Source organism: Drosophila yakuba, chromosome 3R, assembly GCF_016746365.2.
Source record: "Drosophila yakuba strain Tai18E2 chromosome 3R, Prin_Dyak_Tai18E2_2.1, whole genome shotgun sequence".
NCBI classification, from domain to species: domain Eukaryota; kingdom Metazoa; phylum Arthropoda; class Insecta; order Diptera; family Drosophilidae; genus Drosophila; species Drosophila yakuba.
The window spans coordinates 25,317,280-25,341,427 of record NC_052530.2 but is presented as its reverse complement, the minus strand read 5'-3'; the positions used below and the strand labels follow the sequence as shown (position 1 = coordinate 25,341,427).

The following is a 24,148-nucleotide window of genomic DNA, read 5'->3' as shown; positions in this document are numbered from 1 at the left end:
CGCGTGAAATATGCAAATCGCAAATTAAAAACAAACATAAATCATGGCAAAGGTTTGGCCTAGCTGCGGTGGGCCCCCCTTGGAGTTTTTGGCTGCCACATGTGGCAAATACATTCGCCGGCTGCGAAGACTGCGACTAACGCGCAAATAGTTATTTTTGTTTTTTTTGTAAAAGCTTTGCGGCTCAGCCGCATTCGCTTCAATTTGAGGCCGTAATGACTGCCGACTTTCAATGTTCAAATAAATGCGACCGACTCGATCGTGTGTGTGAGAGCGTAGCGCTGTTAACTTAACGTGGCCAACACTCGTCTCGCGCCCATTTAAAGCCCCCCAAGCGTTGATAATGCGCCAGTCAGGCAGTCGGCATACAGCAGGTTTTTATGCCCTCTCGGAAGGAGTAGTAAAAACTACTCGGTGAGGTTGTAAATTTAAATCGGCTGGTCTAAAAAACTTCTTGCAAATTAAACTTGACATTATCAAAGAGAACCATTGTGTGTAAATTACTTGAAATATGTTTAATAATTTAACTTATCAAAAAAATATAATTGTCTAATTTTATCCTGTTCACTTAATGTTGATTGATTGAAACTCTAACCTGCTTCGATACTTTTTACCACTTTCACTGATCCCCACTAACAGCAGCATGTCCCTAGGGTATTTTGCCTGCGGCTTAGCACCACTTTTGCAGTCTGCACTTGTTGCAACGCTTTGCTGTTCACTTTGGCGGCTTGGCCAAAGCGCTTAAAGCGCACCCGACTCAACCCGGCTCAGTTCGCCTCAGTTCAGTTCAGTGCAGTTCAGTTGAGCTGAGCTCATCGCAACCCGACCCGACTCATCCCAAATCATCTCATCTCATTCCGTCTCGACTCACCTGTCCAGCCCGACATGCACTCGCATGTAAAGTCGCCGTCACCGTCAAGGCAAATTCCCCCATTTCGACAAGGATTCGGTGAGCATTCGTTGAGATCTGCGGAAAGTTAATGAGTTTGCCGTCTCTTTTTGGTGCATCGGTGGATGTGTGCAATCGGGATTACTCACTGTGCTCGCAGAAGGTGCCGGTGTGGCCCACATGGCATTTGCAGAAGGTGCCCACGTCGCTCATCTCGCAGCTGCCGTGTCCGCTGCAGGGCAATCCGTTTGGCTTGGCCATCTTCCTCGTCGTTGTCGCCGATGTGGTGGTTGTCGTCGACGTCGTTGTCGCTGACGTCGCTAGGCTGACATTGGCGAAGCAGCCCTCTGTTGGATTGGGGGACATGATTAGGCTTATTAACGCAGGGTTACACTCAGAGATATATACTATTTCATAAAAGTTGCCAAATAAAATATAAAAGTACTCTTAAAAAAGGTATATCTTCTTTCATAGAACAATTTAGACTTTTATGAAACTCGAAGTGCTTAAACATTTCCAAACTTATTTTTAAAGTGTATGTCTGTGGAATCCCTCGTCTCTTGACGACAAAAAGCTGGCAATCTGCGATTGATGAGCTTAATGATGTCTTCATCGGGGCGAGATCGGTTCCCATGGCCTCTCGGCCTGGTCTGTGTGCTATTTTTACTCACCGTTGCAGGGCGGCTGGGAGCAGAGCGGACGCAGTTGCTCGCAGTGCTTTCCGGCGCGATCCGGTGGACAGTGGCAGTAGTATCCTTCGGGCGTGTTGAGGCAGTGGCCCTCCAGACATGGCGATGGTGTGCAATTCTCCTTGGCCTCCTCGCACAGGGAGCCCGAGTAGCCCAGTGGACAGATGCAATTGAATTTGCCCACCATGTCCACACACTCGCCACCATTTCGGCACGGTGAAGTGGCACACTCGTCGATGTCCGTCTCGCAATCGCGACCCGTGAATCCTGCGGCACAGGCGCACCTATAGTCGTTGACCAGATCAATGCAGGTGGCTCCATTCCGGCACTGACCCACACAATCATCCAGATTCTCGGCACAGGTGACTCCGCCCCAGCCCTCCTTGCAAATGCAGGCAAAGGAGCCCGGCTGATTGCGGCACTCCTTGGCATTGATACAGGGTCCAATGGCCATGGATGTGGATGCCACCGCACTGGTCAGAGCGGCCAGAAGTGCAGTGCTGCTCAGATTACTCCCAATGATGGCAGTGGCTGTGGTGGTCAGCAATGCGTTTGCAGCGATTCCGGCGGAATGCGGCGCCTCGCACTCGTTCACATCCACCTGGCAGACATCGCCATGCCACTCCGGCGGACACTCGCATCGAAAGCCACCGATTAGATCGATGCAAGTGCCACCATGCTCGCAGGGACCCCCGGCGCACTCGTCGATATCTGGAAAGGAATGAGGGGAAATTCAAGCAGATTGTTTAAGTGCCTTCAAGAGATAAAGTGCAAGCACTGTGGGAAATTGCTCGTAATTAAAAACTAGTCGCAAATAGCACAACTAAATCTGGTTTATATAAATGAATCTACTATATATTTTAATTATTTCTAAAACAGTTTTGGAACTTTCCTTATCTCGCTGCTTTTAAACATTGTTGCTGTAAACTAAGAACCATTTATGTATAACATGCTACTAGCACTTATTTTTTCTCCGTGAATGTGTTGATTTTGCTGTTGAGCTCTCGAGCGGCAGAAGCTCGAGCAGGTGGCTCTTAGCCCGGGCTCAAGTCATTGAACTGACTCGCGAATGGACTTGGGTATGGGTATGGGTATGGACATAGCTTGAGCCTGCGTGCCTGGCTTATCGGTTGCCTGAAATCTTCAGGTGAGAACGCTTCCTTCTCACTCCACTTTTGTATTTCCTTCAGCAGCACGCAACTCATTTGTTTGTATTATGGAGGGTCCGATAAAAAGGGCACCCCAAAAATAAAGTTCTGACCCTTTGCTGGCCATTAGGCCGCAAATAAGGTCAGATTGCCGATCAGCAGCAGTTAAGACAACTTTTAACTTAATTAAACTGTACGAATTTTTCCCACGAAATCGGATGACTTTAAAGGAGTTTACTATATATAGAAAATACTGAATTACCTAAATAATACATTCATATCATGGATTTTAAAGTGGCAATAATATTGCAATCAAGCCATTTATATGTTAGTAAATAAAGTCAAGCTCTTGTCAGCAATTGAAGGCCCTTAATTGGCATGCCAAAATGGCTGGTAAAAATGTAAATCCTTCAACGCCGACACATTCGTTTTGGGAATGGCAACTCAATTAGCTTACGGCTTATTGCATTGGCCAGCAAATAGTTTCTGGTGAATGTGTCGGTCGTGCTCCAATTGGAATGCAAAACCGAAGCGAACCAAAGATTTGCCGGACCACCGTGGCAACAACAATCATAATAAACCAATACCCATACCCATAACCAAAACCGAAACTTAAAGCCAAAGCCGGCAACAATAACAGGCTGTGCGTGCTACGTTTCATTTCATTCCATTTCATTTCACTTCATTTTATTTCGCTACAGTCAAATGCGTGTGTGCTCAATTGCATGATCGAGCGGCAACATTGCCGCACAAACAGCACAAACAGCAACATCAGCCACCAGCAACTTGGCCAGCAACTTGGCCAACTTGGGCCAGACAAAGAGCCACATTCAGCTGAGCTGTGGCTAATCGCGTGCTGCGGAATAAAATTAAATCAAAACTCACTTATTTCGCATGTCGGTCCCGTCCATCCGGCTGCGCAGTCGCAAGTGAAGTCGGGGGCCAGTTGCTGCTGCAGCTGCAGCGATCCTAGGGATACCAATCCCGAGGAGCTGCTGCCATTTTGCGCCTGCCCCTCCAACCGCAAATGGTCCAGGCTGCGCATGGAGCTGCTGCGTCTTACCGCCCTGCCCATGTTGCCTCTGCCATGTGATGTGCGGTACACTTGGGCTTGAGTTCGGTTACTCGTCTGCAAAGATAAATGAAAAATTATTAATGTGTAGTAATACTATAGTATTGCTTCAGAGTTCGTTAGAAGAAAAGGAACATTGCTTCATTAATTGCCTTCAGAAGAATGAATTCTTTAACTTCTTCTTTCATATACCAACTAGTTTCTTTGAGTGCAGATGGAGGGGGGACCCATCCAGAGCGTATTAAATTAGTTTATGGCACTGCGAAGAAGCGCATAAATCTGGGACTTACCTTCAGCGTGCATGTGCCGCCGTTGCGGCACGGCCTGGTGGCACATGGATGCTCCACGATCTCGCACTGCTCGCCCGAGAGGCCCTCGGCGCATGTGCAGCGGTACTTGTCCGGAGCGGTATTCTCGCAGGTGCCGCCGTGCTTGCAGGGTTCATGGGTGCCGCAGAAATTTAAATCTGTTCAATGCGTAAAGCGAGACTATGAAATATGTATCACCGCGTAATGGCATCGATATTATCCGATGATACCCCAACCCATTCCCATTCCCATTCCCACTGGCCAATTGGCAGGTAACTTACCTTGATCGCACAATATGCCACCCCAGTTGGTGTCGCACACGCATTTCCAGGCGCTGCCGTTGCAGGAACCATGCTTGCAACCGGGATAGACCATGCACTCGTTGCACAATGGACCCCGCCAGCCGGGTCTGCATCTGTGGATTAAATCGAAGTTTTTGATGAGTCTCTGCGTCTTGTGTCTGCTTTCGCTGATTGGTAAATGGAGCATAGAGGACCCTAGCCGAATGGGGTTAGCTCAAACTTGAAGGATTCAGCAGCTTGGGAAAAAGAGTTCCCCCCCCATAAATATGCGAAGCTCTGATTACAATATGGGGCATTGCAGACCTTGGCCGAAAGGTGATCTTCATTCGATGGGATACAAATGGGAGTGTTCGAACTTGCAGCTTGGGAAAATACAAGTCGGCAAGTGAAGATGAGTCCGACTTGCAAGCGTAACTTTGATTTCAAAATGGGCTGTGGAAGAACCCAGCTGAAAGCTGAGCTTATTGCGAGAAAAGATGTAATAGCATCCAGATTTTATCTGCAGCTGGTAAACATATAAAGCCAACGATGGGATGAAACTTATTTATGTTTCCTATTTCAAAGATAGTTAATAAAACACCTGTCTCAGTGCAGTTAAAGTTCCTCTAATTGCGGTATATTGCTAAATAATAATAGCCATTTATATGGCAGGCCTAAGCCATTGGGTTTCGAAGGTTATCTGCATCTTGGGAAAACATTCACCCATTATTCATTTGGGCAATTTGGGCTCCGGTGTTTCTTTACATTTCAATTTGGCCTGGGAACGCATTTGGCTCTGGCCAACCACCGAATTGGGTCACTCTGAACTTTGGCCTTGATGCATCAAATGCTAAAGTGGCAGTGCAGCCAGTCGGCTTTGGCCACTTTGGCAACTGCACTAGCCTGCAATTCCTGCTCCAGCTCGAGGCGAAAACTGCGATTTTATCGCTGCAACACGCCAAAGTGCAGCGGGATCAAAGTTAGCCAGCCGGGGCATCGAGTATTGAGCCTTCGAGGCATCGAAGTATCGAGTTATCGCCCGGCGAGGTGCTAACTCTACAAGCTCCAAGGCATCACGTCATGCTTGTGCGATAGTCGACATTGCCGTTCGATGTCGGTAATTTATGATTTCATTAAAACGGCAGCCTGTTGTTATCTGCCAGCAAATCTGCGAATCTGCGGCTCTGGTTCCACCATGAGGCCTTCCCGTCCAACAAATCGCAAATGGGCCAGCAACGTGCAAACAGCAAAAGTAATTTTTCTTCTTGCTTATAATTGTTGCGGCGCAGCGGAAATCTGCTGACTTTTGATGTTTTCTAGGCCACACTAATTATTGCTATTTAAAACCAGGACGAGAGGAGGTGCTCGGCGCTTTGTGGATGCCATGGGATGCCTGACAGAGGCATCATGATGCAGTCGGGAAATGCAATCATGGCCGCCGGCTCACGTATTCTGTGTTACGCTGGTGCATTAACAACGGCAACAACCACTGTTGCCGCAGCAGCTGCTGCAACTATTGCTGCTGCAACAGGAACAACCGAGGCACAAACGTTTTTTCGTGCTGCGGTCTGTGGACTTGCAACTGCACTGTGCGAAATTTACTGCATGCATTAGATATTTAATGATTTAAAGTTGCAGGCCTAATACTTCAAGATCAAGACCTGAAAGCTAAGGACCATTACATAGATATATATAAATATATATATTCATTATTTACCAAATGATATTATGATTTTTTCAGTACATTTTCTGCATAAACTCTGCGCCAGTCGCTCCAAGTTGCCAGCCTCTGAGCATGAGCGCTCCAAAGAGGCGGCCTGCAAATTCTAACCAAGAAAGCGGAGCAAGAGGAGCAGGAGGAGAAGTAGGAGTTCCTGTCCAGATCAGTTGCTTGGCCATCGTGCGGGCGTTTGATTAGCCTGCTCTTTGGCCGCGAATCGCATTGGTACTGGCACTTGATTGCAGATTATATGCCTGGTTACAACTTTATAGCACTCGGGTTATCTCCCAAATGGGTGGTTACCGAGTGCGAACAATTTAATAAGGAATGTGGTTTGATTGGAAATAAACCGATTTGATCAGTTTTTAGCTCGAAAAACCAAGAGGCTTAAGCTCATAACTTGGTGAATACTCATCCAATTTCAGTTTTAAAATCTTTTCTACGCTTTATTTTACTTGTAAAATAATAGTAAATTCGTGTTTTACTTGAATTCAAAAATTTAATTTTTTTCGATTTTTTGAAATTTTGATGATGGTACCCCTTATCAAAAAGTGAAAAATGAAAAAAAAAATTTTTTTTTTAGAAAAAAGTGTGAATACAAATCGTTTAGGATTCAGAATAGGGTTAAAAAAAACCATACTATTTTGATATATCATTATTTTTGGAGGAGTTATTAGCTCAGGAGTACCGCACTGTACCGATTTTTGGAGTAAATCTCAACCAATTTAAGTTCTGAAACAATTTTTAAGCTGGTTTTGACTTATACTAATTTCGTACATTTAAAACTTTTTTGATTTTCAAAATAACATTTTTTTCGATTTTTTGAAAATTTAATGATGGTACCCCTTATCAAAATTTCAAAAATTAAAAAAAAAAATTTTTCCGCTTTTAAAAAAAGTTTGATTACAAATCGTTAAAGGATTAAAATAGCTTTCTAAAATAGTATACCACTTTCACCCACCTTTCAATTTGGCTGAGATATGAGCTTAGGAATTCCCAAAATATGCAGTTTTTCAAAAATACTCAATTACCAGAAAAAAAGCACTTAACTTTGCATATACCACTAACTTTAATGAAACTCCTTGATGTTTCCCATCATTGACTTGATCATCGACTGATTGGCGTTTTCTTGAGAGAAACGCTGCCAACTATTTCACACATTTAGCAGCGAAAAAAAGTGGCACTGAATTAAAAAACATATGTAGTAAAAAGCGCCCCATGTGTGCTAAAGAACCCATTTCTGTGCCACCGATCTCGCGCAAAAAGAAACCACTCTCGGCCATTATCATAACTGTGGCCTGGCCTGGTCCGGCCTGGCGGTCGATTTTTAAAACCATCCGAGTGGCGACTCCTCAGAGGCCAGGGCCATTAAGCCGGCCCCAAAGTTTAGTGGCCACATGCAAAAAGTGTCATAATCACATCGTTAAGTGGGCTGGCAGGGGGGCTCGTAATTACAAAGGTGTACAATCTACTCTCTACACTATGATACAGTATGAAGTGTGGAAAAACCAGGTATGTATGTATGTATATTGTATATGTATATTCATAGGCTTAAAAGCTACTTACTCGCATTCGCCCGGACGATCGCACTTGCCGTGGACGGGGTCACAGCCCGCCTTGCAGATGGCCTCCTCGCAGTTGACGCCCTGCCAGCCATTCAGGCAGAGCTTCTGACCCTCGGAGCCGCAGGCGTAGTGACCAAACTGATCGTCCCGCGGACGGCAGAAGGTCGTGCAGGTCGTGTTGTAGTAGGTAACGGCGCATTGCACCCGGACACGGTAGGTGATCCGCGCGTTCCGCCCGATGTGGTCCAGCGTCTTCCACTCCGGCGACGGCAGTATCACGCCCGAGTATGATGTTTCCTCAATTAACCTCTCCGCATCTGCATTTCATTTTATTCAAGTTGAGTTGGGTTGAATTCAGTTGGGATGTTGGGTGTTTTCGGGTCAGGATTCCGATGGGCGGCGAGCGTGGCATGGCAATTGTTGTGGCGGTTGTCATCGGATTCGGATTGGGATTGGGATTCGTTGTTGGTGGCATCAACGTTGGCGTTCCAGTGGAGCAGGGGCAAATGGGATGTGGGCAGAAGAATTTAGTTAGTTGTTGGCACCATTTCGGGCGCTTAAGGATGCACTCAGAGAAACAAGAAGGCAAAACTTGGCAAATAAGAAAAATCAAAGTTATTGTAAATTTGCAATAGTTGAACTACTACTATCGCCTTTCTCTGAGTGTATTCTCCTGCGTCTTTGCTTGCTAATTAAGCCAAATGCCCGGCTGGCAAACAATAACGAGCAGCGTGCAACAAGCAACATGCAACTAGCAACTTGCAGCTTGCAACAAGGGGCTGTGGTAACGAGCACAAGTCTCCAATTGCCACCGCACTTACCTGGATAGGATGTGTTGTACATATCCAACGCCTGCAGTATCAGCGTAAACGACTTCTGTAATTGAACGTGAAGAGAGGAGGAAAGGTGGCATTTAGTTTGCAGTCTTCAAGTTTGACTCTGCGCTGACGCTAATGGACAGTTTAATCTCGGGCTGCCCACCATGCAAATGAAGACAACGCAACGGCCGTCAAACAAAACAGAAAATAAAAACAAAAAACCAAGAAAACAAACAGCAAACCAACCGACAGACGAACAAAGCGATCAGACAACAAACAAAGCGAGCCAAAGCAAAACTAAACACTTTAATTTCACGCAGGAGAAGCGGACTTTCTAAACAGACTTCAGTTTGGCCATGTCCATGTCGCTGTCCATGGCATTGCAATTGGCCAAAACAAAATGCGAAAAAACAACGCAGACCAAATTCTCTTTGATTTCTAGATTTCTTTGCATTTTATACCCTCTCCCGAGAAAGTTTTTTAATTTTAAAAAGAAGGAAATGATTTTGCGGCTGCATATCCAAGTCAATTCTTCTCTTCAAAAGAAGAATGTGGATCTGAAACTTAGAACACTTTGCAAATGCAAGAGATCCTAGAGCATCCACCATTTCGACCTCTAAAATCAAGAGTTTCCTCTGATTTCTTTCAACTCTTCCTATGCATGGGCCCATAAAAATTGAAGATCCAATGTTTCTGTTTTTTCTTTTTGTAATTTGCGAGCTGTAGAAGATTTCTCGTTGGGCAGAAAGCAATTAAACGTCGACGATGTCTGGATGCCGCCGCTGGATGCCAGGAAATGCTCATTTAGCAGTGGGAGGCGGTCGCCAGTGGAGCAAAGATGGTCCGATGGGCGGGGCAGCGGATGAGGGGATTCCCATGTAATTGGCCTGGCGACGCGACACTAAATCAGTCCAAAGCAGACATTGGCTAATTGCAGACGGATCAACAGCAGCGACAACAACTTGACACAGTTTGCAAATCCATCCATCCATAAGCCGACCACCCCGGCTCAAATTTCCAGCCTCCATTCAATTTTCCACGCGCTGACATATCGCTGTCACTTCAGTTCTGTTCCGGGCTCGAGCTAAAATCATGATCCGTCTGGATGTACGGATATATATGGCGCACGGCAATGCCAGCGGAAGTGTATCAATTGAAAATGGCGATGCGTTTGGTTTTGGATTTCATAGAATATACCCGATGCCACATATGAACGAGCCAATGGGAGGAAGTTCTCAACTACATGAATACAGATGATGACGGATTGGCTAAACAAGATTCATTTGTGCATAAAAATTAGTTTCTCTTTTTTTGAAAAAGAAATACAAGAAATCAAGTAGCTTTTAGCGAGACAACTCTGAATTGGCCACCGAAATGTTTACACAATGTGAAGAATCTTGTCTTCTGGCCAAAGCACTTTCATTAATGGAAGCCATGGGCTAACACAAAAGTGTTTCATCGCGGACAAAGTGACTGTTGTGGGGGTAGCGAAATGGTTCAAAAAGCCCACAGTTTATTTGGGCAGTCATTCATTGATCTTGAGCAAAAAGTGGAACAGGCACCACAAATACCACTTGAGATCGCTCAATGGCTGCGCACGCGCACTCCAGATCTTCAGGCCATTGGCAACTTGGAACTTGGAACTTGGAAAATATTGTCAAGTGAAATTCGTTTGGCTCTGTGTTCAGTTCGAATGTTTCAGGTGGATGTTGGATGGTTGGTTTGCTTGGATGGTTGGGAGAGGGTCCCTAGGTGAAGTCGGTGTTTGACAGTTACATTGAAGGCCCGCCGATGTTATATGTTATGATGTGTGCTCTTGAGGCCGGGCTCAAGTATTTCCTAAGTCATGTTTATGAGTCTTAACATGCCATTCACTCAATCAGCAGCCGGAGAAGCAGAAGAAGTCATTCAATAAAAAGTGGGACAATTGCGACCATATCGGCAGCTCGTTTTTCTTTTTTTTTTTCTTTCTTGATTTTTGTCTTTCGGTTTTTGAAGATTTTCATGAGTTTGTGAAAGGCTTCTTGAGGGTGCCTGGCAGCCAGACAAACTCACTAACTGACTAACTGACTGACTGTCTGCAGGCGAATATTACGCCTGGCATTATGCAGAATTCGCCCGGTATTCGTTCGCTTTCTGGGCACCCAGTCACAGTTTCGAGTCACTCACATGTGAATTGGGGAGCTGGGGAGCTTGGCGCGAGTTGGGGAATTGCGGGGAACGGAGGTAAAAAGCACTGGCAAAGGCACAAGATTAAAGCGAAACCAAAGCGAAGCGTAACGTATCGCCATCGCCATCGGCCGAGCGACAAGCGCGACAAGGTAATGTTCCCACGAAACAGGTTGTCCGCACTTCAGGCCACGACTTTGCTGCTCTCGGGTAGAGGGAATGCTGGAGACACAGAACAGGCAGGCCAGACGAAAGCCCCAAGCCCCCAGCACCAAGCCGCAAGTTCCAAACCGAGACCCAAGACCAAGCCAAGACCCAACCAAGACCAAGACCAAGACCCGGCTCTGACGCATGCCTGCTCCCCCGCCACAACTCACCGCGCCTCGCCGCCCCTCAGCCCAGCCACAGTTGAACCTGCCTAATGTAAACGACGGCGCATGCGCATGCCGACGTCGGAGTCAAAGTAAGCGGCGACTGCCAATTCTGCTGCACTCGAAAAATAATTAAATTAATTTGCTGTTCGATTACAGAAATTCCATCGCTTTGAGCCCATAATTCAATGAAAAATTTCATTTAAAGGTGGGTTTAATACTGTAATTAAAAGTGAGTTTTGTGTTTTGTTAAGCACAATTAATTTAAGTTCTTAAATGGCTTACACAAGTAAAATGCCTTATTAACTGGTTTCCAATTGTGAAATGTCGCAAAATATATATAGAATATATAAGCAGATATATATAATACAAATTTGAAACCTCCACTTCTTAAGATTTCTTCTCAATGAATATAACATTTGTGCTCCATGGCAGCGATTCGCAGTCGCATTAGTTTGGACACCGATTTGGCCAAGGCGTGTAATTGTTAACCAAGTTAGCTTCGAACAGCACCAAAACAGCAGCAAACAACCGTCAGAACAACAGTCGTACATAACAACGAAATGAAAATGAGCAAGAGCTAAACTGTATTTCAATTCTGCGACTACTACACCCAGTCAGGTTACATTTTTACCTTAACCGAGTTAAAAGAACGTAGCAGGCCACGTTTATTTTATGTATTATTTTCTCGGTCCAAGTGTGTGTTCAGTCTGTTCTTTTTACCATTTTATTCCTGCCCAGTTTGGCAGTCATAAGCCCGCATTATGCTCACTTAATTAACCGAAAGCCGCTTAGGAGGTGCCCGGCCAAGAAGCATAAAACATGAAACACAATTTTTAATTGCTTTTTTTTCGGCTACCGCCGGCAGAATCTCCGCAGACCAAGATGACGACGGCCTGGCCAAGGGACTTAACTTTAATGTGTGCTGGTCGAGATGAGTAAGCCGCTTTTTGGTGGCAGTCTTGGAATTTTCACGGCCGTTGATTTTGGTGCAGCCCACGCTGGAATTTTGGCCACAGGAAGTAGCGCAAAGAATCTGTTTGCTGTGGAAACCCCACAAAGACTATGCCCCTCACAAAGTTTGTTGTTTTTGTGCTTGTTTTCTGCTGCTTTTCATAAATACATATTCTTATCAATCCGGCACGAGCTCAGCTCTGCTCTCAGCTCTCTGCTCTCAGCTCGGCTCAGCTCAGATCCATTCACATTTCTGTTGCCGGCTAGACCTTATCGCCCATGAAACGTTCAGTTCAGTTCAGCTTGGCTGCTCTCCAGGCGGAACAGAGCTATCTTAAAGTCGAAAAAACAATAACGAAAGCTACCCCACAAAGTGAGAGCTCGTGCCAAAAGCGTGCGTCTCGGTTGCAGAGGGGTAACATGGATATATGGTATAATATAGTATAATATTAATGGGAACTGCACTTACCGTCCAACGAAACGTAAAGGGCAGCACAATGGCTCCCACACCCGGATCGCTGAGCACAAAGCTGGATCCGCCCAGTATCTTGGTGGTGGCATTGCCAAACGAACAGCCCGTGGATATGCTGGCACCCTGCTCCGTGGTCTGGTACTCCTTCAGGCACAGCCGGAATGCCGTCGTGCATGGCGAGCAGCCTGAAATGGGAATTCCAGCACGGGTTATCACACTTGCCAATATATACATATATGTACTCTACTCTATATACTCTATGGAAATGCAGACTTTGTTGCCTCCGAGATTGCATAATTGCCGGGCAACGTTAAAAAAAAGAGGGAATACATTAGCACAGAACCAGAAATATGCAGAGTGCAAATTCTGCTGATAGGCCAAGAGCCTTGACCGTCTATTTTGGGGAAGGGAGATAAGAAATATCAGAGTGCTTAAGAATCCAGATGGAATGCAGAGGAAATATCTGGTAACTCAGAAGATTTGCATAATGTTTTATGTTAATATAAAAGCCTGATGAATTTAATAGGACAATTAAGAAGTTCGTTACCATTTCATAAGTTACATCGCGTCGAAAGTAAAACTGCAGTTAACTTAAGGGCTTAACTTTCTTTGACAAGCAAAAATGCGATGAAAAATGCGATGAAAACTCTTTCATCTCACAGTTGGGGCTTTAATAAAGTTGAACATGGACTTACCTATCGTCTTGGTGGCCCTTAGTTCCGCTGGCATGCCGCAGCAATAGCCGTTGAGTAGATGGCTGTTGGTATTTGAGATTTCTAATATTTCCAGCTCGAAGTTACCAGCTGCGGATATCTGTGGTGGAGAACATAGGCCAAAATTAACCAAAAATGCCAGTACAACGAAAACAAGCGCCGAGATCCCAAATCGATTCAAATCAATCATGATCCATAACGAAGCCTCCCAAACCCCCAAACAAAGTGAATCCCAATCGAATAGTACCCATACCCACTGCACCAATCCCCTCGCCAGTTTACATTCCAAATCGAATAATATGCTCAACACTTTATGGATCTGATGCCAGCTCGTTCGCCGGTTGTAAAAGCTAATAAGCCACCTAGGGCGCTCTGATTGGACTGCGGTAGAGGTTTTAATTAAAAACAAAAATAGATGGATCGATACAAGAGAGGAAAATCAAAAGACCAAGAGACCTCATAAAAGTGGTAGGCAAATGAAAGGAGCCTGATAAATCTGGCAGCAAATGAAACACGAAAATAATGAGAAATATTTTCCCCACAAAGCGGCTTAACTGTTCGGCTTGGCTCACTTAATCAAACGAGATATCCAGCAGTTTGTATAATTTAGAATGCCTTTTGTGCTCCAACTGGAATCCGTGGGTCCGAGTGGCCACAAATCACGGCTCCATCGATAGGAGCATTTGCCATAAAATTAATAACACATTAGATCGCCGATTGCCGATCTCTCGCACTCGTACGCTCCTGACAAATGGCACATAAAGTTTAACTATTCTTCGGCAAATCGCTTATCATAATTTAGCCAGAAGGAGAGCCTCCTGCATCTTGGAAGCCGCAACTTGACCATCAACTTTGTATTTTAGGGTTCATTACCGGCCGGCGGATGGGTTCTGGCTTCGCGGAAAATATGCTAATGAAAACTTGGGACTTCTGCTTTTATGGTTTCATATTTCAGTGAATTTATTGTCATGGTCTTTGGTAGCTGGCAGTGTTGATAAGTTTATTAGAAATAAATTGCAATTTAGCCAGGCCTCTTGGCTAACGGCATCCACCAGTTTCAAGTCACCTGCAGCTGCAGATGGAGCTTCAAAAAAAAAAATAAATAAATAAAGGCCGACAAAAAACGAAACTTCAGCTCGAAGCCACATGCATTGTTGATCATGCCATAGATCAATCAAATGCAATCCCCTCTTCGAACCCCCCGACATTCTACGCCAGTTTGTGTTTGGTTTCTCTCTTGGCGTTTCTTCGAGATTTCCTTTTGTTTGGGCCTCAAACTCAAAGACTCCACTGCAACTGGGTGCTCAAACTGATTGGATTCTTGGCCGACCGTTGATCGAGAGATGCTATATGGAACCGGTTCTGGCTGCTTACTATTTATTTATCACATTTCCGCGGGCCATGCTCCTCATTCATGAAGCTGTGAAGCAGGTGCATCCGCTAATATTCCGGACCAACTTTGACGTAATCAATTCGATTAGATAAACCACCAGAAATGCTTAAGGAATTAGTGCTGAGGCGCCACATGTAAACTGGGGGAAAATCGTAACGCTTAATGAAGCCGACACACGATGTTAATGTGAAATTAAATTTTAATTAAGCCTGCAGTTAACAGGCAAGCAAAACGAATCTTGGCCATAAAGTCAACTGCAGCTCGTCAACGTGGGAGCTTGTTTCGCCAACTCATTTCTGATTTTGGGCATTTTATGCATATTTCGCAGTCAGTTTAATACGCAGCTTATGATCAATAAATGTCAGCTCAAATGAGAGAGATCTTCTGCGGCTTTTCGGCCTTTTTGGCATCCCAACTTGGCCGAGTAACTGGGTTAATTTCAACTGACATGGAGCCATGTGAACTGCGGCGATATGATCGCGGATTCGCTTGACCAGTTGACTGGCTGAAAGGCTGCCTGGTTTTCCCTGGAAGTTGGCCATAAATCGCGGCTACAAAATATTTAACTTTTATTTACTTCATTAACAACTAAATAGTTGCATTGGGACCCGGGGTGGATCTTTGCTGCCGGCGACTTTTATCGCCTCGCTTACCCTAAATCAATGCAATCCCCTCATCCAAGTAGATAAATGTGTGTAATCAATTTGATTGCCCCACGGTTGGCCACATCCCGAATTGCTCTTCTGGGGACTGAAACTGGGACTGTGACTGTGACTGGGACTGGGACTCGCCTGCTCCACGGATTCTAATGTCTGGCTCTCGAGATCTCTGGCGTATTAATCAAATTGTTGTTAAGACCCCTCGCATCTTCATGCTCCAAACTACCTATAACTTTCCGACCAACGATTAATTTTTATGTATTTCTGAACCGTTCGCTGGCTGCCGTTGGATCTCCGACTCTTTGCCTTTTTAATTGCCGCTCGGGGCATCTCCGCTGGCATCTCAATACATGTTTAGGCACTTTGTGTAACACTTTATGACGGCTACACCCCGAAAACTCCCTGGCTCCGATGATTCTCGACTACCGTTGCCATGTGGGAACCATTTCGGAGAGATGGTTCTCGTAGATAGAACTGCCCACTAATCTGGCGCATCGCCTTTCGGAGGAATCCTGCTCCATCCGATCCTAATAAACCCAGAATTCTTAGTCAGTGGCTTTTTTTCAAAACGAGAGAATGACTTTATTTAAATGCCAGTTTAATGGTTAAAACTTGAGGAATATTTTGACTAAGTGCAGGTATCAAATCGTTGGTATATATTAAAAGGTAATGGATAGATTGATGTTAGCTTGAGTTAACAACTTAATTTTTTATGAAAAAAGTGTAAAACCTTTAATGATTTTTTAATGCCAAACAATACTCTCAGTATTTTAAATATTGTTAAATTATTTAGGTTTGTAAATGGTTTCTGTTTGTTTACGGGTTCTACGAATCTCGTTTATTGACATATGCTTGATTTACTGCTTTGCGAAAATTCCAGCGTAAGAGCTCTCATTAAAGACAGCTCCTTTGGATGCGGCGTTGATAAATCACTCAAAAATAAAACCCAAAATCATCATTATTTACGTCCCCCATCAAAACTTTGCCCTCAGCCATTGCCAATTCACATGGGTTGAATCAACTTTGGCTGCTTTTTTGTTTTGTTTTGCCCTTTTGCCAAAGACACTACACCCGCATGTATTTGGATCTGGGGCTCTTTTTCGATTTTGATTATTGCTTTTGGGGATTCGATCGCTGTTTGCATGTTGGTTTGCTTACCTTATGGACTAACAGTATTAAAATTAAAGCAATTAAGTTGCAGGCAGACTTTAATGATCGACAATCGCGGATCGTCGATGGCAGGGTCGCGATTTTGGGTTCCCGATGCCTCGGACGCTGCCTTTTTGTCGCCGTCTTCTTGGTCATTCCCAGGCTGTCTGGTGATTCTATTGTTGATTCCGTCGACGACGACGTTGTTGGTTTTCGCCGAAAATGTTTCCTAAACATTTTGTACATTCTGGGGGGCGTTTGCGAGCGTGATGCTGGTTCGGCGATCTAGATGGAGTTTGTTTCGAATTCACTACTCTTGGTTTGGCACCACACACAAATGTAAATTCGCTGGGCAGCCTTAATTAGCCCATGTATGCAGATTTTGTTGCCTTTGTTTGTTTCCAACTTGCCACACACTACACTTGCTCTGGATAGCTGAATAACTGGTCGTCGTACTCTGGATGCTGTATCATTTTCTCCACTTTGCCTTCGTTTTGTTTTTGTTTTTTTGTTAATGTTGTTATCACACACAATTATTTATTATTTATATGGAAGCTTAGTATGTGGTGCTTTTCTCGTTTTTGTTTTGTTCACACTTGACACTTCCACTTGATAGGCGATGGATGGTGTTTTGTAGATCTTTTGCTGTAACAATTGTCGAACGAAATTGGAATTGAAACGGGCTGCGGAAAATCTATTTCACTGTGCATCATCAACGCTAATTGACACGCAGCTGCTGCTGCTGCTGCAGTAGCAGTAGCGGCAACCGCAGCAAGCCGCAACAAGTGCCACCAACCATCAGCCACCGCAGCAACATTTACTTTTGCCAGACCGCAAAAAGCGGCAACGTGCAGCAAATGCAAATGCAATTCAATTTATGTTAATTTAACGCTGTTACTGCCGCTGCTGCTGTTGATGTGGCTGCTGCAGATGCTGCTGCAGTTGCTGCTGCTGCTGCGACTATGGAGCCGTGTCTTTGGCCACAAACAATTTGCATCTTGTGCGCATATTAATTTACAGATATTTTCACTCTTGCTCACATTACTCATTCTTCCCACCCTGCCCCTGTCCCTGCCATCCGGTCCATCTCCTATACTCCCATGGCCTTTAGCCCCCGCAGCCCGCCCTCTTGCTCCTCCTGCTCGGGTGTTAATTGTCCATTTAATTAAGTAATTTGCTTGAAGCCTCCACCCGGCTTTGGCACGGAACGGAAGTCGTTGACTTTGAATCGAAACCCAGATGCTGCCGCTCTTGCTCATGCTGCTGCTGCTGATGTGGATGTTGCTGCTGCAGGGCATGACCGGAAGTGGCTTTTGCAAGTGGATGATGCAGCTACCTCCCCTTAATACCCCTACTTTCACTCCTCACTCTGGGCAATTTGCAAAACGCTGTACTACTGCAGGCCTCAAAACTATATTATACCCTCTATCTCTATCAAGTACTAGTCATTTCTGGATGCACTTTGATTTATCAAATAATTGTGCAAGCAGATCCGTCTTGAACAAAAACCGATCTGAATAAGCTTTGGACCGTGCTAGATCCGCAATTCGTTGCATATGGTAAATCATTAAGCGGTGCATGGTACATTTTCCGCGCTCTCTTGATCAGGGGCTTTCCCATGCTCGTACCACCCATTCAGAACCTCACTGATTTCACAATCTCTCTTTTCTCCCTCTGCACGTAAGAAAACTAAAGCTTCATCTTTACTTCAGATATGCCAACTTCCCTTTAGAGAGTTGTACATATGTTATCCAATTCTATTTCCTTTAAATTTTATAACAAAAATCACATCGCTTTTAGAATGTCGAATAATTCCAATAGGTTGTTAGAAATCCCACTTATAAAGTTCTAGTAAAAATTTCTCTATGTGCGCCCATTATTATTATTATTTGTATTATCTGCGTGCATTATGAACTAGTTGGCTGTTTTCATTTCTTTCTCTCTTTCACTTGGCATGTTTCAATTCCACTTCGTAGTAGCGTGTGCTTGTGTCCCTGTACTTTGCCTGTGTGCGTTATCAATGGAGCACACTGTGGCCAAGCGACTCCCCGGAATGGGGCACTCGTTTTCGCATATTCACATTGTTTGCACTTTTACTTTTCGCCTTTGATTAAACACAATTTTGACGGCATTGTATTTTGATATATTAATGTATTGTATTTAATTGAAAGGTATTTCCGTTTTTCCATGGCTCACACGATCTGGGCTCAGGAATTAATCACACACTATGGAAACACACACGTTAAAATGTCGGCTGATTGTCGATCTCTCGATTTGCTTTTCTTCCACCGAGCATTTGTAGTTGATTGCTCTTCATCATTTGTTGTAATCAGCAAGCAATTTAATTCGATTGCGGCACATTAAACACTTTCACAATTGTTATACTCGTGTGTTATATGGATGGATGGATGGGATGGTGGCTTTCAGTTTGGGGTACACAATAATCCAATTCGAGGGGTTTTACCGTTGACAGAAAAGGGGGCACATCACCGCTCGAAGCACGGCGCTCGACTAAACGCGTTAACCGAATCCTGCGGCATTTCCAGCCCTGGAGCAGCATCCATTCACGGGGCGGAGCAAGTCACGCGAGAGTGCTGCGGTTTTGGTGGTGGTAAAGGTGCTGATGGTACTCGTGATGGTACAATGGTGGTGGTGGTGGTAATCTGCAGTCTTAAGAGAACTGTGTGGCTCGGTCTGAAGCAACGAAACCGCTTCTGAACTGAACTAAACTGGCGACGACTTCCGCTGAGTGCTGCGTGCGCTTCAGGCTTCGACTAACGACTGATTGCCTCTGGGCACAACTTGCCGTCGATCCGAGAGCTTAACTTGAAGCGTTTCTCTCTGATATTCTCTTTGGAGAAAACCAGTTTGCTCTTCGAGCGGTGCTCTTTAGCCAGCCGCTGATTGGTCGTACGACTGTATATAGCTCCGGGGCCCGGAATCTGAATCGGAATCGGCAGTTAATGGAGTTGCTGCCGCTTCGGCTGCTGCACGCATGCGCGCCCGAGGCTCCCGGCTGCCGTTTTCCTTTTTACGATTCCAACTTAATTATGCCAATAAGTGCATTCTGGGGCTGTGTGTGTGTGTGTGTGTGCGTGTGTGCTCCAGATCTAGTAGCTCCAAGGGACTGGCAATTAACACCTAATATGAAGGAACGCTCCCACAATCTTTAACGGCTGGGAACCAAATCGAATCGAATGATACTTGCCCAGCCAATTATTAACCACACAGACAGAGCGGCGACTTCCATCCAATTATCTGTTGGCCAAAAGTGTATAAATCAAATTTAAATGCAACTGGCCTATCAGCGCAGCCAAAACAAAAGACTTAAGCAACAAACTTGGCAATTACATGCGGCCAACAAGACAGGCGGCAGCATCTTTGTTGTTGTTGTTATACCTTACTGTTGTTGTTAGCGGCTCATATTTCTTGAGGCGCATATCTAAATATCGAATCATGTTGCTGATTTTCCATTGTCTGCCCACCACAGCAACAACTGCAGCACCAACAACTGCAGCAACAACAACAGCAGCAGCAACAACTGCTGCTGCTGCCACAACAACAGCAACAACACATAGTAAATCTCATTGTGCCGTTGTGACATGACTCTTGTTCGACAATAGATAAAACAAATTGACTTGGTGTGTGCCCAAAATGTCTTCTCTAGCCGTCTCCCTGGCCATTTGGGTCTCCATCCTCCTCTATTTGGTGGGCGTACTGGGCAGCGGTCTCCCAGCTCCTTTGTCATCTTTTCTCGCTTAAAGAAAAAAAAAAAAAAAAAAGAATAAGAAATGGAAGAAAAACTGCACTACAATGCCCATTATCAGCTTACATATCTGCGACAAGAGACCCCAGAGCGGCAATTGTACGGGCCACCGCGACGGCAAAGGCAACTGCCAACGGCAACGGCAACGGCATCGGCATTGGCTTCGTTGTCCAAATATGTTGCAAGTTGGTGTTATTCTTCACACGGCATCATAAATTTCACGTATAATTGACGCTTTCAGTTATATCAAAATTGGCTAAAAGGCGACGACCAGAGCTTTGCGTTGGTGGCCAGCAGACAACAGCCTCCAGAGACTGAGTCTTCGAGACTCGGCAAAGTCCCCAGAGATCTGATTTTTGCTCACTGTGGCTTACATTGTTTTCGTTTTGATTTCAACTAATAGCGGACAACGACTTACAGGTGTCTTTGTGCGCGTCTCTCATAATTTGGGGGCACTCTGTGTTGGCGGTTTGTTGGACACTTGTTCGCATTTAATGGCATTTCTTTGTTGGGATTAGCTTTCGTTTTCTGGCCAAGTCTTACTGGCTTTGTCTCACTGCCATATGTAACAGCTGCAAAAGTGGACCAGAGCGGTGGCATAAATCCATAAAATCAAACATATTGAGTAATCAAAATGTTAAACCCACCCTCTCGACAATGGGTCACCCCCTCAAGCCAAAGAAAACCCTCGTTGGGCGAGTTCATTAAACAAACAGGCAAATATGTTGGCAATTTCAACCAGTTGGTTTTACACCACTCAACATTTTATGACAGATTTTTCAAGTGTTTTTTTTTCCGCCTCCTCGTTTTTCTTTTTTATTTTTCACTCCTCCTGCTGCCGTTGTGGTGGCTGCTTGCGGTTAGTGGTTTTTGGTGGTTTAGTGGTTACCACATAGTGGCCGCCCTTAGTGCCGAGAATCATTGCCTTAGGTTAGTTGTTTATGAACGCTCTTATTGGCACAGTGCTGGGTCACGAGATTTATGGGCCATATTTTTAGCGAGAAGTTACGGACACTTGAGAGAACACTCGAGCCAAAAGACTGGGAACTGGAAGTGAGCTCAAAAGGGGCAGCAGTTTTCCCGAAAACCATTGCATTATTTACTTTAAAGATCTGTGAGTATTAGCTAATAGCATTTCACACTGTTTAGCTAAATGGTGTAGAAACTACAAATTCTATACAATAGAAGGGTCGCTGAACTGAACAAAAATAATCCGATCTTATTAATTTAAATGGTTATTGCTAATGGTTACAGCTTGTGGAAAACTAAGGGTTGAAGTCAGCATTCACATTTTTCAGAAATTTTTAAAAACTAAATGAGTTAGCATCATTTAATATTATACATCTTTAGCTGAGTTAGAATGACTTCAAAATTTAGTTGTAAAGAAAGGGAGCTTATGAAGTCCACCTTCCTAAAAGTTTTGGCGTTTTAAACTATTGTTTTTGGTAATTCCGCATTCATATTATTGATTTAGTTTAACTAAAGACTATAACAAATTTGTACCAGAGTTGTACTTTTACAAGTTGAACCTATGATCAATTTTCAACAATGCTTCTGTTGCCTGATCCATTCGTCAGCTTAACGAACTTACCACTCTCCAGTTGTGTAATGAACAGATTTTTCATTGCACACCATCCATCAAAGTGACCACCTGACATGACCCCGCAATTTGTACCACCTTACCCGAAATCAAAATCAAGGCACTTGTGAACCTCACACATGTTCGCCCAAAGAGGGGTAAAATGATAGAGGCACACCTCATTAAACACAAAATCCACCCCTAGGCGCTGCCAAAACAAAATCCAATTGCAAAATCAGTAAGGCAAACAGGCTGCGAACGCATCGCATTATCACACGAACAAAGGCGATTAATTAGTGGCATTGGGAAGGGGGATGAAAATATATATGGAAAAGAGATATAGAGATCGCAAATCGGGACAGGGTTGGTCTCGATTGCGCCGACGCAAGCGAGTAATCGAGATGGCTGCGCGTGCTCATGTCTTTCGCCAACATGTGCAACTGTTACCCAGCGACTGCGATTCAGATTGCGACTGCGATGACAGCGAAGGGGTTAAGGGAAAGATGGGGCGGTGTGCGGCAAGGAGTCCTCATATTGAGCCCATACTTTAACCCATACACGTGCATATGTCATTTTTATAGCGCTATACGTGTTTGCCATAAATCCATAACAATATGACAAGTACAAGTACTTTAGCGGCAGCCTCTCTCATGTGCAACATGTTTGCACGTTCACGCCACTGCCAGTAGACAGTAGACCAGCGCACCAGGTATACCCGAGTACATCCAGTGTGGCGGAGTGCAGATGCACATGCAGATGCATATGCAGAGACGCCCTGGACCGACTGGAACTCCAGCTCCGAATGGGACACCTTGCCTTCCATTTGGCGATTGCGATCGCACTGCGGCCAGGATGATCTCCATGCCGTGCTCCTCATTTGTGCCGCGGCTGCTATGTTACTTGCACTGCAGCATCATCACACTGCAAACAAATTTCAAAATTTATTTTAACTAAACTATGCCTTTGATTTGAAGTACTAAGAACAAACAGAAATGGACATATATTTTAATAGCTCATATATATATTTTTAATTACATTAAAGTGTTATTTGAATATTAAATGCGTGTGTTCATTTTTATGGAGGCTTAAAAACATTTTTAGGACATGTTGAGCAGCAGCATTTAACCTTTTAATTTATGAGGGTAATGTTGAAAATTATTTAAATTTTTTGTACGAGTGCAGGGTAAATATTTCGCGCTACTCGCCACCGCCTGACATGATTTACATGAAGTGAAGACGCACGTTTTTATTACATTTTCGTGGCTGTAAGTGCACCCAAGGCAGTCCGGCCACCTAAACCACCACCTCCTAAGCACCCAGGCACCACCACTACCACCACCACCACCACCACCTCGTCATCAGCGGTTTGCCTTTGATTCGCGGCAAATGTTACGCACTGGCATCGCATTGAGGAAGTGGAAACCAACAGCTGTGCAAGTGGAGGGTTAAATGCGCGAATAATTTATCATTTTTGCTGTTACAATTTTCAAGTGTGCACCGCCCTAGCTGGCCAACTTGCCCGCAATTAAACAAACAATAACCTTTTCAAAACCGAAACCGAAACTGAAATCAAAATCAGAACCAAAAACCGAGGAAGATCGGCTCATCTCCGGGGTTGGACACTTGTCACTGTCCGGATAAATGTCGCCCTTCTCGTTGGCGGCTTAAGTCGACGTTTTAATTTTAGTTTCCCGCTTGGGTGAACTTTTTTTTTTTTTTTCTGTTGGTTTCTGGAAAATTGAATACTTTATTCATTGGAAGATCGTAATCCCCAAATGAGATTGCTTTAGAGTAATCGCTTCATTTATGGAGGATTTTCGTTCTTATTAAGCTTCATTAGGCTTAAATCAATTCGGTTAGGAGAAGTAATATATACTCGTATGCGAGCTGCTCATTTGGGGGCCCAAACTTATGTTTACATAGGAAAGACATTTGTTACCTAGGTGGTCCCTTGAAGGTTCTCCTCTTTCACCTTGTTCCCAGACCCATGTAGCCACTGAGAAATTTCAACTAATTAAAATACCTATAAACTCTGCATGTTGAGTCCTGTTCGGCGGCAGCATTTCCAGCATTTCGTTGGAAATTTTCAAACAGAATCGTCGGGATAAGCAACACGCCAACCCAACAAATGACCAGCCGACGAAACCGAAGACTGAAAACTAAAAACCGAAAATCGACAAAACCGAAAACCCAAAACCAGGCCCTTCGAACCGGCCAAAGATGAATGGTTGGACCTCGGCAGGGTTGCCCCAAAGCCCCCCAATTCCCCTCTTTTCCCACAAACCAACTGACAGCAAACAGAAATCGACAGCCGTGCGGTGTTTACTACTCCAACAAGATCCCTAAAAAACAAAACACAAAATAAAAACAAAAACAAAAACAAAAAGCGGGCAGGAAAAAATCGAAATTCACTTCTGATCGCATTGGGAATGG

The 24,148-nt window shown here is 44.5% G+C and overlaps 1 protein-coding gene and 1 long non-coding RNA gene across 2 annotated transcripts in view; one reads left to right on the top strand and one right to left on the bottom strand.

The window, feature by feature from the left end:
- The window catches only part of LOC6538294 (protein serrate), a 22,453-nt gene extending 3,292 nt beyond the window's left edge, over nucleotides 1-19,161 (bottom strand). The window contains exons 1-12 of the mRNA XM_002098785.3: nucleotides 18,835-19,161; nucleotides 16,380-17,015; nucleotides 13,152-13,269; nucleotides 12,454-12,641; nucleotides 8,494-8,548; nucleotides 7,674-7,989; nucleotides 4,388-4,521; nucleotides 4,089-4,264; nucleotides 3,612-3,855; nucleotides 1,561-2,289; nucleotides 1,039-1,236; nucleotides 872-967 (exon numbers count right to left, since the gene is read on the bottom strand). Coding sequence (XP_002098821.1) covers nucleotides 872-967; nucleotides 1,039-1,236; nucleotides 1,561-2,289; nucleotides 3,612-3,855; nucleotides 4,089-4,264; nucleotides 4,388-4,521; nucleotides 7,674-7,989; nucleotides 8,494-8,548; nucleotides 12,454-12,641; nucleotides 13,152-13,269; nucleotides 16,380-16,616 — 2,491 coding nt within the window. The 5' untranslated portion in view covers nucleotides 16,617-17,015; nucleotides 18,835-19,161. The remainder of the gene's footprint in view (nucleotides 1-871; nucleotides 968-1,038; nucleotides 1,237-1,560; nucleotides 2,290-3,611; nucleotides 3,856-4,088; nucleotides 4,265-4,387; nucleotides 4,522-7,673; nucleotides 7,990-8,493; nucleotides 8,549-12,453; nucleotides 12,642-13,151; nucleotides 13,270-16,379; nucleotides 17,016-18,834) is intronic.
- Nucleotides 11,483-12,173, top strand: LOC26536108. The gene is made up of 2 exons (XR_001454030.3): nucleotides 11,483-11,828; nucleotides 11,899-12,173. It is a non-coding gene; the product is annotated as an uncharacterized LOC26536108 (long non-coding RNA).
- Nucleotides 19,162-24,148: the final 4,987 nt, after the last annotated feature.